Genomic DNA, 12888 nt, shown 5'->3' with positions numbered 1-12888 from the left:
TTTTTCATAGCTTTTTTGAGTTTGGGCAAGGACACAGGGGCCCCATGATCCCCTATTGCCCGGGGGCCCCATGAGTTGTCAGTCCGCCCCTGCACTAATGTGAACCAAGCCATTGACAACCATGTAACCTACTTTTTGTGCGTTTTGGAGAGAACAAAAACCGTACTGGAACACGTAGTGTGAACTAGCCCTTCAGCTGCCATGTTTAGGCAAAACCAACCCTGAACACTGCTGCATTTATCATCCTGTGGGAAACATAATCCAAAATACTGCATCTGGATTGCACTTGTCATTGTGGGCAAGTTTCCCAAGTCATACATGGCTTCCATGTGAAATCAGTTCCTCACGTGACGGGCGTTCTTGATCCCGGTTGGTGCGCTTGTGGCTCAGGCTGATGACGGTGTGTCTTCGGTGTTAGCCGGCGCCTCAGCATCCAGTGAGGTCGGGGAAGCGGAGCAGCTTTGTCTAGTCATGTCTCGGGGCTCCAGCGCGGGGTTTGACCGGCACATCACCATCTTCTCTCCTGAAGGGAGACTCTACCAAGTAGGTGAGTGAGCACGGCCTCCTGATCCTCCGCCTCCTGTCCGATCCTCACATCCCCAGCTGCTGTGTCACTGGCGGCCTGCAGGCGCATGGAGGAGCTCAGCTATGTCACATCATCTTTATGAATGGCGCACACACACCATCTCCATGTCCTGTATATACACGTCTAGGCACTTCGTTTTCAATAAAGTAACCCCTGTCATCTTTTTCTGTCTGTATTCCACTGGGGAGATTTCCCATCACTTCCTGTCCCACAGCAAAACCGGAAATAAGGGAATCTCTGGTGATCACTAGAAGTAGTGTCCCCATTGGAAGAATTCTCCTATTCCTGTTCTGGTGACAACCTGCAATTTTGGATTTTCTTTCACTTTCACTCTCGGTGATAATGGTAAACAGGACAAATGGAGAGGGGGAATCTTCCCACTGGGGACCCAGACAGCAACAAAAACTGACAGGGGTTCTAGTCCCTCTGCACTGAAACTGCTCTCCATTGGGTGTGTAGCTGTATGTGTGATCGATGTATTGGGGGGGTCATAGTCCACCTTTCTCTGGGTTTTACCTCATTGCCCCTGCAGACTATATAAACATACAATTGTGCCCACGTGTAGGGGCGATCTATGGTATTCCGCTATTTATGAGGCCTCTATCACACTGGGTGTACAGTACTGTACCCCCCGCCAGCTGCTCTGTGCATCCCCAGTGATGTCTATTGGGACCCAACTCCTACACAGCTGTCAGAATACCATTCACTGGGATCACACAGCCCCAGATGACACCACCTCGCAAGGTTCAAGCCTGGCACTGAGGCTGCTGCCAGCTCCCGCCCACTGCACCTCACCATTGGCTGAGCGGCCTGCTTGTCTGAAGTAGCCTGTCGGTGATTGTGAGGTGGGGGTGAGTGGGCCTGGCGCTCACTTCCGCCTGGGTGTCAGTGGTCAAGCTGAGTCACTGATAAGCAAAGCTGGGGCATAGAGCAGGCCTGAGGGGCCCCGGGGGCTGGAGCGGGTGGCAGATGGTTGGGCAGGGGTCTGGGCACTGGGCTGGACGGGTGTCGCATCATCCATGACAGGTCAATACACACCTGTGTGCTGCCAATGGTACAGGGATGCCTCCTGGCTGTGTGTACACTGAGGGACTACAGGTTCCAGCATGTGCTGTACCTACATTGCAGGCTGTGATAGAACTACAGGTCCCAGCATGTGCTGTACCTACATTGCAGACTGTGATAGAACTACAGGTGCCAGCATGTGCTGTACCTACATTGCAGGCTGTGACACAACTACATCCCCAGCATGTGCTGTACCTACATTGCAGGCTGTGACACAACTACAGGTCCCGGCATGTGCTGTACCTACATTGCAGGCTGTGACACAACTACAGGTGCCAGCATGTGCTGTACCTACATTGCAGGCTGTGACATAACTACAGGTCCCGGCATGTGCTGTACCTACATTGCAGGCTGTGACATAACTACAGGTCCCGGCATGTGTTGTACCTGTACCCTGACATGTTCTGTACCTCTAGTCTTTTGGGACACGTGACAGGTCCCAGGAGACTACAGGACCATTCACGCAGCACTACTCACGCATGCGCAGTGGGCACCCGACTGTGAAGCCGCAAGCTATCACAGCCGGGTGCCCACACTGAAGATGCCAGCCTCCTGGGATACAGAATGGTCGGTGAAACGGGCTGCGGGGGACACACCACGGGACCGAGGGACAGGTAAGTGGCTGTTTTTTAAAAGTCAGCAGCTACAGTTTTTGTAGCTGCTGACTTTTATTTTTTGATATGTCGAGTGGAACTCCGCTTTAAGTGTTCACCTATGATGCATTAACATGCGTGTGATATGGTGTGTATGAAAACAGTTAATTTATTATTATTGTACAGTATTTATATAGCGCCAATAGTTTGCTCAGCGCTGTACATTATATTATGAATTGTCATCGCACTACAACGAACAAAAAGACATGCATGACCACAGTTCACCACAACACTTAGCATGTGCATTGTGCTCTACGGTGCAATGCATGGGGGCCCCATTCACAAATAACTTTGCTTTTTTTTCCTCATTGAATGGAAGCATTCTCTGACTGGGTGAGGAGGAGATCGCAATGTCACCCCCGCCTCTCCACCTTATTCAGTCAGAGTACTCCTTGTATTTATTGAAAAGAAAGCATGTGTAGCGAGTAGTGGCAACAGATATGGTATATGTATAGCTTGCCTCCCCCTCTTCTGCGCAGTCTCGCTATGTGGGTCTATGGACACACACAGCATAGCTTGGCCCCACCCCCCTGGTCTCTGCTCACAGGACTTAATTGATAGCAGCATGAGCCAATGGCCGCGGCACAAACATCCTATAGGAAGAAAAAGGCAGGAAAGAACTGCAGTTGGGCACAGTGCTGGATCAATACAATGTGACCTTACAAGATCTTCTGTTTTATACAATTATATACACATTTTTAATTTCATATTATTTACAGATAGTCTTTGTTGGTGGTTATGCTTCCTTCACACAAACGCATTCAGTGAAGGAACAGGTCATGGGGAAGAAAGTGTTGTTTTTAATTGTATATCTATCGTAAGCTCAGCTGTCAAAAATAATTAAAGGATAAGTTCACCTTTTAGACAAAAATAATAAATGCACATTTTTTTGCAGGTAAAAAAATGTGCATTTATTATTTTTGTCTACAGGAGCCTGGAAAGCGTTGCACTAGCGATCAGTAGATCTCTGGTGCCATGCAGGGCTCCTGCAGACCTGTCAGAATATCTGCTTGCCATAGGGGATGTACAAGCAAGCAGATATTCTGACAAGAAACTTCAATGAACTATCACCCGCAGTGTTCCACAGTGCCATAGTAGTTCATTGAAAACTACAAGTCGACAGCTGCTAAGGCTATCGAGACATTCAGTTCATTCATTCATGGAAGTCTGTGAATGAGCGATGCGGCCGTGTGGGGAGAGCCCCGCATGGCCGCGCTGTTTTTAAATATGACAGTATGGGGAGGCTTCATCCCGTACTATCTGTCGGGGGGGAGCGGCTGCTGCTTGAGAATGGGTAGAACATGTAACATGTTCCCAAAGGTGAACTTATTCTTTAATAGTCTTTAGTCCGAGTACAAATTATAAGCATATTTAAAGTAAAAAGTACGTATTTCTTTGAAGAGCCCAGCCTTTCATTTCTGTATAACATACTAAAAGAGAAAGTGAAAGGATCAGCAGCAATAGAACAGGCACACCCAGTGAACTCAGCAGTTTTCTGACAAAGGACATGAAGCCATCTTAGGGCCAATTCATACTAAAACACACATAAAAACGCACGGTCAGCGCATTGCGTTTTTGTGCATTTCCTTCACATTTCTGTGTGTTTTATGCGCATTTATGCATGTTTCCATGCATTTTTTTGCACATAATTTTTTTTAAAGTCATGTTTCCGTTGATTCATTGTGGGTGAGAGGTGCATCGGGGTGCACTTTGACATTTTTTGCATGTTGCGATACGTTGTTATGCAAACGTTACATAAAATTTCACTGCTATGGAACACAGAGAAACAAGGGGTTCTGCTTCTATTGTTTTTTATGTGTCATTGCAGTTACCTGTCTTGTTCCATGCGGAAAACACAAGTAACTGCACATAGTGTGAATGGGCCCGATAACCACTTGCCCTCCTGAGGATTTAGCCCCCTTCCTGACCAGACCATTTTTTGCGTTACGGCGCTGCGTTACTTTGACAATTGCGTGGTCATGCAATGCTACACCCAAATTAAATTTGCTTCCCTTTTTTCCTGCGAATGGAGTTTTATTTTGGTGGTATTTGATCTGTGCTTTTTTTATTTTTTGTGCTATAATTTAAAAAAACTAAAAAAACAATATTTTTGACTTTTTGCTATTAAACAAGTCCAGTAAAAAAATTTTAAAAATAAAATTTTGTCATAAATTTAGGGCAAAATGTATTTTGCTACATGTCTTTGCTAAAAACAAATCCCAATACGTGTAAATTAATTGAAAGTCATAGCGTTTACAAATGGCAGTATGGATACTCAAATATTTTTTTTTTGTAGTAATGGTGGCGATCAGCAACTTATAGCAGGACTGTGGCGGACATTCTGACACTGGGTGGAACTGACTTGGTGTCACTGACATCCCCAGGGACACCAATACAGTGATCAGTGCTAAAAAAAAAAGCACTGACACTGGGCAGGAAGGGGTTAACATGAAGGGCGCTCAAAGGGTTAACTGTGGGCAGGGAGTATTTTACTAGGGGGCGGTGCCAGTGTGCTTCACTGTAATCACCCCCAGCCATCCAGACCAGTATGCCCGAGCTGACAGGGAGGAGAACTGTTAGTAAACAGAACAATCATCATGCCAAAAAACTATTTATTTAAGGATCGTGATCATACGAAGCCATTATCACATAGTTGTTTGACTCCTTTTTAAATTATAATGATAACAGAATTCACCCAAATGGCCATGATCAAAAGTTTCCAAACACTGGAATGTTTGGCCTTGGTACAGACACACAGGTAAAATGGCAAAGGTTAATTTCCCACATCTGTGACTTTATAACTTGCAATTCGTGTCTGTGTATAAAATGTCAACGAGTTTGTTAGCTCTCTCATGGATGCACTAAGCAGGCTAGATACTAAGCCATGAGGATAAAAAAAAACTGTCAAAAAACCTGTGTAACAAGGTAATGGAACTAGATAAAGATGGAAAAGGATATAAAAGAATATTCAAAGCCTTGAATATGCCAGTCAGTACTGTTCGATCACCTATTAAGAAGTGGAAAGTTCAGGGATCTCTGTGATACCAAGCCAAAGTCAGGTAGACCAAGAAAGATTGCAGCCATAACTGCCAGAAGAATTGTTCGGGATGCAAAGAAAAACCCACAGGCAACTTCAGGAGAAACACATGATACTCTGGAAAAATATGGTGTGGATGTTTGTGAAGAAGCATAATACGACAATACATAAACAAAAATGAGCTGCATAGTCGAGTTGCCAGAAAGAAGCCTTTACTGCACCAATTCAATAAAAAATCTCAGAGGGGCGTATCAAGGTGTTGTTGGGCATATTGTAATCTGTTTTTTTTGACGCATTGGCGCAGTAAACAAAGAAAACCGTAGTAATAAATTATACTAGTTTAAATGGCACACTTTAACACACACCTTAATTTGTATTGTATATTTTTTAATGAAATAAAAAGTATTATTTCTGTAAATGACCTTATTACGGTTTCATATATTTTATGTTTTCAGAATATGCTTTTAAAGCAATTAACCAAGGTGGCCTCACATCGGTGGCAGTGCGAGGAAAAGACTGCGCAGTTGTTGTTACACAGAAAAAGGTTCCAGTAAGTTGTGTTTGTTTGAAATATTCTTGAAATGGACATTCCACCTGAACTTGAAAATGTGATTCTAGAGGGAGGCTGGGGACCTACACTAAACTGGAGTATTTATTAAAGGAAGCTTGGCGTGGAAACACAAATGAGGCAGTAGTAAATAACTGGGAATAAAATGTATTATCACCGTCTTGCTTTTCTTTGGAGTCAGCATAGGGATGGTGAAACGTGGTATTTTGAGAGATTAGGAGATTCCTGATAGAGACCTGGCAGTGCAGGGGAAGGATGTGACTGCTCCCATCTTCTGCAGATGGGGGGGGGGGGTTATCTGTTTTGTTTGCAGAATGTCTTCTAAATTACAGCAGCATCTGATGGAAAGACATTTTCCATTACTTCTGTTATGCTCTTAGAAGATACAACGGTAGTTCTACGCTTTTTGCACTCTGCATTCGTTTGTTCTTCCTTCTGTGAACATCAGATTATTAATACTAAGGGGATGGCTTCGCAATCCCTCCACAAGCTAGTTTCATCCTCTATTTGTCCTGGGGACCATTGTCAGCAAAACAGAAGTCAATGGTAACGCAAAGATTTTACCATTGCCATCACATGAAGAGGTGTGGGAAAATCTTCAAAAGACACCTTTTCTGATGACTTCTGTGAAGATTCTGTCTCTTTGCAGAGATTTTCTTGTACTTCCTGTTTTGTGTCTCCAGAGCAGGCAGTGAAAGCAAATCTCCTTAATAGGACACAGACAGAAAATTTTTTTTTTAATGTTTCCTTGCCTTATACAAAGCATGAAAAAAGTTCTAGCTATATATACACTTCAATATTGTTTGCTCAGCTTGTCACAACCGGATTGTGTAGCTTTGTAAACTGGTCATATCTGCTCTGCCTCCTGCTTAAATATTGGATATTATTTGAAATATCTGCTGATGAGTTTATTCTTTTCCGCAGGACAAGTTGCTAGACAGTTGCACAGTGACCCACTTATTCCGGATAACTGAGAACATTGGCTGTGTGATGACAGGAATGACAGGTAATTTGACAGGCTTTAGTTTTTGCTCTATGTGGACTTTGTGAAAGGCTGAGTATGTGGATATGTTGTGCTATTCTGCCTTAATTTACTACGTACTGGTGCACAATTATAATGTTACAGCTTTACACAGATAAAGCAATAGAAGTTTGCAGATTTGTTGTTCTGCAAACTGATCAACAGGAAGTTGTGTGGAAATAGCTGGGGCTTTTTAATGTGCATCTATAGCCAAAACATTTTTTTTTTAGTTTTGGTTAGTGTGCAGAGGTATTAAAGCTCCTGTCAGGTTTTACTGGCATTAAAGGTTCCATTAGTAAGATCCCTGGTAAAAAGGTTGTCCCCAGGTCAAATGGATCACATTAGATTCTTTATCATCATTGTAATCAATGCAGCAGTACAACAGCAGTTTCTATGATGCTTTTCAGATGCCAATAGACCCCTGATGTCTCCAGAGTACCTGACACTCCCACAAAGGCCCCTTTGTGGTGGCAATAAAGTTTAGTGTTACAGTGCAAAATGAAAATGTATTTTATAGAAATAGATTTAAAAACAACAAAAAGGAAATGTAAGATTTCTATATAGACACAGGGTTTTAGGCTAAATGTTCTGTACAGTGCACAGAATAACTGATAGGCTACCCACAGTACACAGACTTCTCACACTGATCTCACCCTGTCACTGAAGCACCAGTGCGGATTCGGTGGAGCTGCTGCAGCCGCCTGACATTGTTGTCATTTTTGTGTTGTGCAGGGCAGAAGAATAAATGTGATACAGCCATTGCACCCACCATGAGTCTGCACCCAGTGCTGAACATACCCCATTAGTATGCCACTGGTGTCTGCATCCTTGCATGAAATTTCTGCTAGTATCTGGTATTTCATAAGCAAAATAATTGTTAGTTTCTCATGGCCATATTGTAATAGAAATGTCCCAGAGGTGAAAGCCATAGGCCACAACAACTGGGTAGAACCTGAGCTAGAACTCCTTGCAATTTACATGTATTGTTATAAAATTATAATTAAAGATGAACGCCAGTCAAACAGAGAAATACATGCAATAGATGAAGAGCACAAAAGGAAGTTATTTTCCTGTCCAAGTATTTGTATCTCTCTCCGTTCATTTTTGAGGTTTACAGAACGTTGCCAGATTGCACAGCCATTCAGGAGACCTGACTTTTTTTCCCCCTCCACTGTAGTTTTAGTAATGCAGCCAGATCTTGTCCATCCCTCGGTGTGTGACTGGACAGTCAAGGAGAAGCAGCAAACTGATGAGCTCATCTCTCGGTCCCTCCTAGATTGTAAGCTTGAAAGAGCAGGGCCCTCGATCCCCTCATGTTTTGCATTGTGTTGGTATTGTTCTGTCACATGTTCTGTCCCCCTTTGTAATGTACAATGCTGAGCGAACTATTGGCGCTTTATAAATACTGTATAATAATAATTCCTCTTATAAGCATTTTCCTTGTTAGCACATTAGCATGGCAGCACAACTGATTGACCCTTATACTGCTGCTCCCTCCCCCAGTCTGAGTTCTGCAGCACAAGGGATTGCGAGAGGCTGACACCAATTCATATTCAGGCACTTACACTAGTTCCTTTAAAAACATTCAATTATTTTTATTGATCTTGTAATTGCATTCATTTTTATAATCGACTTTAACCATGCTGTAGATTAGGCAGTGGATGGTTGCAGTTTTAGGATGTGTATAAAACCATTTCCCAACCAGTACCACGCATGTCATTTCCAGCTGTTTGTTAAAGGTGCAGCAGCACAAAAGTGTTGAAATTATATCCAGCAATCTGTTCAGCCCTATTTTAGTATCAATATCCTATTGAATGTAGATCTACTGTAATAATTTACTGGGGTTCATTTATTTAAAATGCGGTTTTCTCCAGTATCCAATCCAGCATTAACATCTGTTTTAATGTGGAAAAGTATAAGCTAGAAGTGGATTGGTTACCGTTGGCCACATCCCAGAGATGTTTCCAATGTGTGTTTCCTCCATATAATTTGTTCCTTTTTCTTTTTCATTTACCAAGCTGACAGCAGGTCGCAGGTGCAGCGAGCACGCTACGAAGCTGCAAACTGGAAGTACAAATATGGCTATGAGATTCCTGTTGATATGCTTTGCAAGCGTATTGCCGATATCTCTCAGGTGTACACACAGAATGCAGAAATGAGGCCATTAGGTTGCTGTAAGTAGCTTCCCAGCTGTAACTTAAAGAACACATACCTTGTAGTTTGCTTTCTCTTAGATGTTCCTCTGTTTCTTTTCAGGTATGATACTTATTGGAGTTGATGAGGAGAATGGTCCTCAGGTTTATAAATGTGATCCAGCTGGTTACTACTGTGGCTTTAAGGCCACCACAGCTGGGGTGAAACAGACAGAGGCTACCAGCTTTCTGGAAAAGAAAGTGAAGAAGAAATTTGATTGGACATTTGAGCAAAGTGTGGAGGTAATAACGTCTACGGCACAAAGTGCAGCTTTTAGGCCTTCTGTCACTTTGTCATCAGTCACCATTGGAAAAATTATTGTCCCCTAAAATTACCACAAAATGCTTATTTAGAGTATATTTTATTGTGTTCTGGTCATGGCAGAGATATGAAGGTTGCCATTACAGAGCTTTCCTTCTGAGAGTGCGAAATAGTTATGATGATTAATTCACTTGAGTACTTGTCCCTGACATGGTATAACTGCAGCAAAAGGTTCTGACTTTATATTGACTTTACTTGCTGCATTCCTGTTGCACTTAAGTAACTCTTAAAATAATGAAACCAGATCTAGCCAGCCAAATAACATTGTCAGAAAAGAGGTCAGCAGTGTCAGTCTATATAATTTTTGCAGCATTAATCGGGTTCTTTTTTTATTTTCTATGCAGTATAAAAATAACACGGCATATAATTGTAAAAAACAGCATAGAAACATTCTCTTTTCTATAGTTTTAGAAACAAGATGGCCAGTGGGATGGAGGCAGCTTCCTGCATCTGGTGAGCTTGACTCCTGCAGGTTGTGCCTTCACCAAAGTTCTGCTGTAAATCCTAAACAGGCTATTCCTGTAACAGTGGGGAAAAAATATTAACTGCAGGGACAGACGAGTTGTCATTTTCTGATCCATACTTTCTCTTCCCTCTTAGACGGCCATCTCTTGTCTGTCCACGGTACTTTCCATTGATTTCAAACCATCTGAACTTGAGGTTGCTGTGGTGACTATTCAGGATCCCAAATTCAGGTTTGTATCTTTCAAGTAATACGGTGGATATAAAAAGTCTGCACACCCCTGTTTAAATGTCAGGTTTCTGTGATGTAAAAAAATGAGACAGATAAATAATTTCAGAACTTTTTCCACCTTTAATGTAACCTATAAACTGTACAACTCAATTGAAGAACAAACTGAAATCTTTTAGGGTTGGGGGGAGTAAACAAAAAACTAAAATAATTTGGTTGCATAAGTGTGCACACCCTCTTATAACTGGGGATGTAGCTGTATTTAGAATTAAGCAATCACTATTAAAATCATGTTAAATATGAGTCGGTACACACCTGCCATCATTTAAAGTGCCTCTGATTAACCCCAAATAAAGTTCAGCTGTTCTAGTAGGTCTTTCCTGACATTTTCTTAGTCGCATCTTACAGCAAAAGCCATGGTCTGCAGAGAGCTTCCAAAGCATCAGGGAGATCTCACAAAAGAATTTCCAAGGCATTAGATACACCATGGAACACAGTGAAGACAGTCATCAACATTTGGAGAAAATATGGCGCAACAGTGACATTACCAAGAACTGGACATCCCTCCAAAATTTATGAAAAGACAAGAAGAAAAATGGTCTGGGAGGCTGCCAAGAGGCCTACAGAAGCACTAAAGGAGCTGCAGGAATATCTGGCAATTACTGGCTGTGTGACACATGTGACAACAATCTCCTGTATTCTTCATATAACTGGGCTATGGGGTAGAGTGGCAAAATGGAAGCCTTTTCCTACAAAGAAAAACATCCAAGCCCAGATAAATTTTGCAAAAACACTTCTGAATGTTATATGGTCTGATGAAACCAAGGTTGAACTTTTTGGCCATAATTTCCAAAGATATGTTTGGTTCAAAAAAAACACTGCACATCACCAAAAGAACACCATACCCACAGTGAAGCATGGTGGTGGCAGCATCATGCTTTGGGCTGTTTTTCTTCAGCTGGAACTAGGGCCTTAGTCAAGGTAGAGGGAATTAGGAACAGTTCCAAATACCAGTCAATATTGGCACAAAACCTTCAGGCTTCTGCTAGAAAGCTGAACATGAAGAGGAACTTCATCTTTCAGCATGACAACGACCCAAAGCACACATCCAAATCAACAAAGGAATGGCTTCACCAGAAGAAGATTAAAGTTTTGGAATGGCCCAGCCAGAGCCCAGACCTGAATCCGACTGAAAATCTGTGGAGTGATCTGAAGAGGGCTGTGCATAGGAGATGCCCTCACAATCTGGCAGATTTGGAATGTTTTTGCAAGGAAGAGTGGGCAAATATTGCCAAGTCAAGATGTGCCATGCTGATAGACTCATCCCCAAAAGACTGAAGTCCTAGAATCAAATCAAAAGGTGCATCAACAATGTATTAGTTTAAGGGTGTGCACACTTACGCAACCATTATTATTTTAGGTTTTTATTTTTACTTCCCTCCACCTAAAAGGTTTCAGTTGGTTGTTCAACTGAGTTGTACAGTTTATAGGTCACATTAAAAGCAGAAAAAGTTTTGAAATGATATATCTTTGTCTCATTTTTTTATATCCCAGAAACCTGACATTTTAACAGGGGTGTGTAGACTTTTATATCCACTGTATATGACTGTTCATTACAGTAGTGTTTTTATGAACTCTATAAACATTGCAATGTTCTGAGAACAAATCTGTGAAAAAATGACAAATGAATGGGTCTTTGAACAACTATCCCTCAAATGTTGTGGGGAAATGGACCCTAATCATTCATGACTGTCCCACCAGAGGGAGGAGGAGACATGCCCTTAAATAAAGTTGTTTGCCCTATATAAGCTGTTTCTTTATATTAGCAGAAATGCAGTTAATTTTTAAACCTAAGGAACCAATCAGAATCAACTTTTCTTGGCTCTGAATGGTCAAGACTGGTGACAAGTTAGATCTCTTTGCTGTGACTACTGTATGGGTAACTGCACTTTGTACATTGTTGCTTTGTGCACTTCTAATTGAACAGACCCTTATGGGGTTGCTACTTTACAAATGTACAGGAATATAATAAAAACTTTCCTACCTTCCTTTTATCTTTCTAGGATATTAAAGATCAGGAAGAACGTTTTGTTGCTATAAAAGCTGTTCACAGAATGCTTTTGATATTCTTAGAATGTATAGCTTGCAAGAATGTGTTTTATTATCCTGTAGATTTCTTTCACCTTTACCAAGTGCCATGAATTGTTAAAAATGGTGTTCCATCGACGTGTGACTAAAAATTATTTTCTTGTTTCAGAATCCTCACAGAAGCAGATATTGACATTCACCTTGTTGCACTTGCAGAGCGTGATTAGCATATCGTCAGTTCTGACAAGTGTCTGAGAGCATTTACCTTCTGTTATATCCTCTCCATTTTCACTTCATCTGTATATCATTTTCTCTGTACCAATAAAAATGATGTTTTTGAACCTAGAGTTGTATTTGTGTTACAGTGGAATATCACAGGTAGAAACAAGCTTGTGATTGCATATTATCTTGTAAAAATAAAAAAAACGCACATAATTTCACATGAGCCTGCAAAGCATTGCATCTGTGATCAGTGGCAGATTCCAATAAAATGTGTGTTTATAATCAATCATGTATGGGAACTAAAGTAATGAGCCACAACATAGTCTGAGGCTGCTACCACCTCCTTGTTGTACAGGATTGCTTGGTGTGCGGCTCATGGCTTATTACTTTTCTTTTCAGACTTTGCAAGCAGTTTGGATGGGCTTCTCACCCAGCCTGCACCC

General features: G+C 41.8%; 1 protein-coding gene across 1 annotated transcript; it reads left to right on the top strand.

The window, feature by feature from the left end:
• Positions 1–388: 388 nt before the first annotated feature.
• Positions 389–12568, top strand: PSMA6 (proteasome 20S subunit alpha 6). The gene is made up of 7 exons (XM_089680214.1): positions 389–547; positions 5797–5891; positions 6834–6915; positions 8949–9104; positions 9187–9365; positions 10045–10139; positions 12393–12568. The coding sequence occupies exons 1-7, from the start codon at positions 472–474 to the stop codon at positions 12448–12450; spliced, it is 741 nt and encodes a 246-aa protein (XP_089536340.1). The 5' UTR covers positions 389–471; the 3' UTR covers positions 12451–12568.
• The last annotated feature ends 320 nt before the right edge of the window (positions 12569–12888 follow it).

The sequence above is a fragment of the Staurois parvus genome, unplaced genomic scaffold (assembly GCF_062004578.1).
Source record: "Staurois parvus isolate SC_StPar_1 unplaced genomic scaffold, SC_StPar_1.0 ptg000237l, whole genome shotgun sequence".
Taxonomy (NCBI): domain Eukaryota; kingdom Metazoa; phylum Chordata; class Amphibia; order Anura; family Ranidae; genus Staurois; species Staurois parvus.
This window is presented reverse-complemented; position numbering and strand designations above follow the sequence as displayed.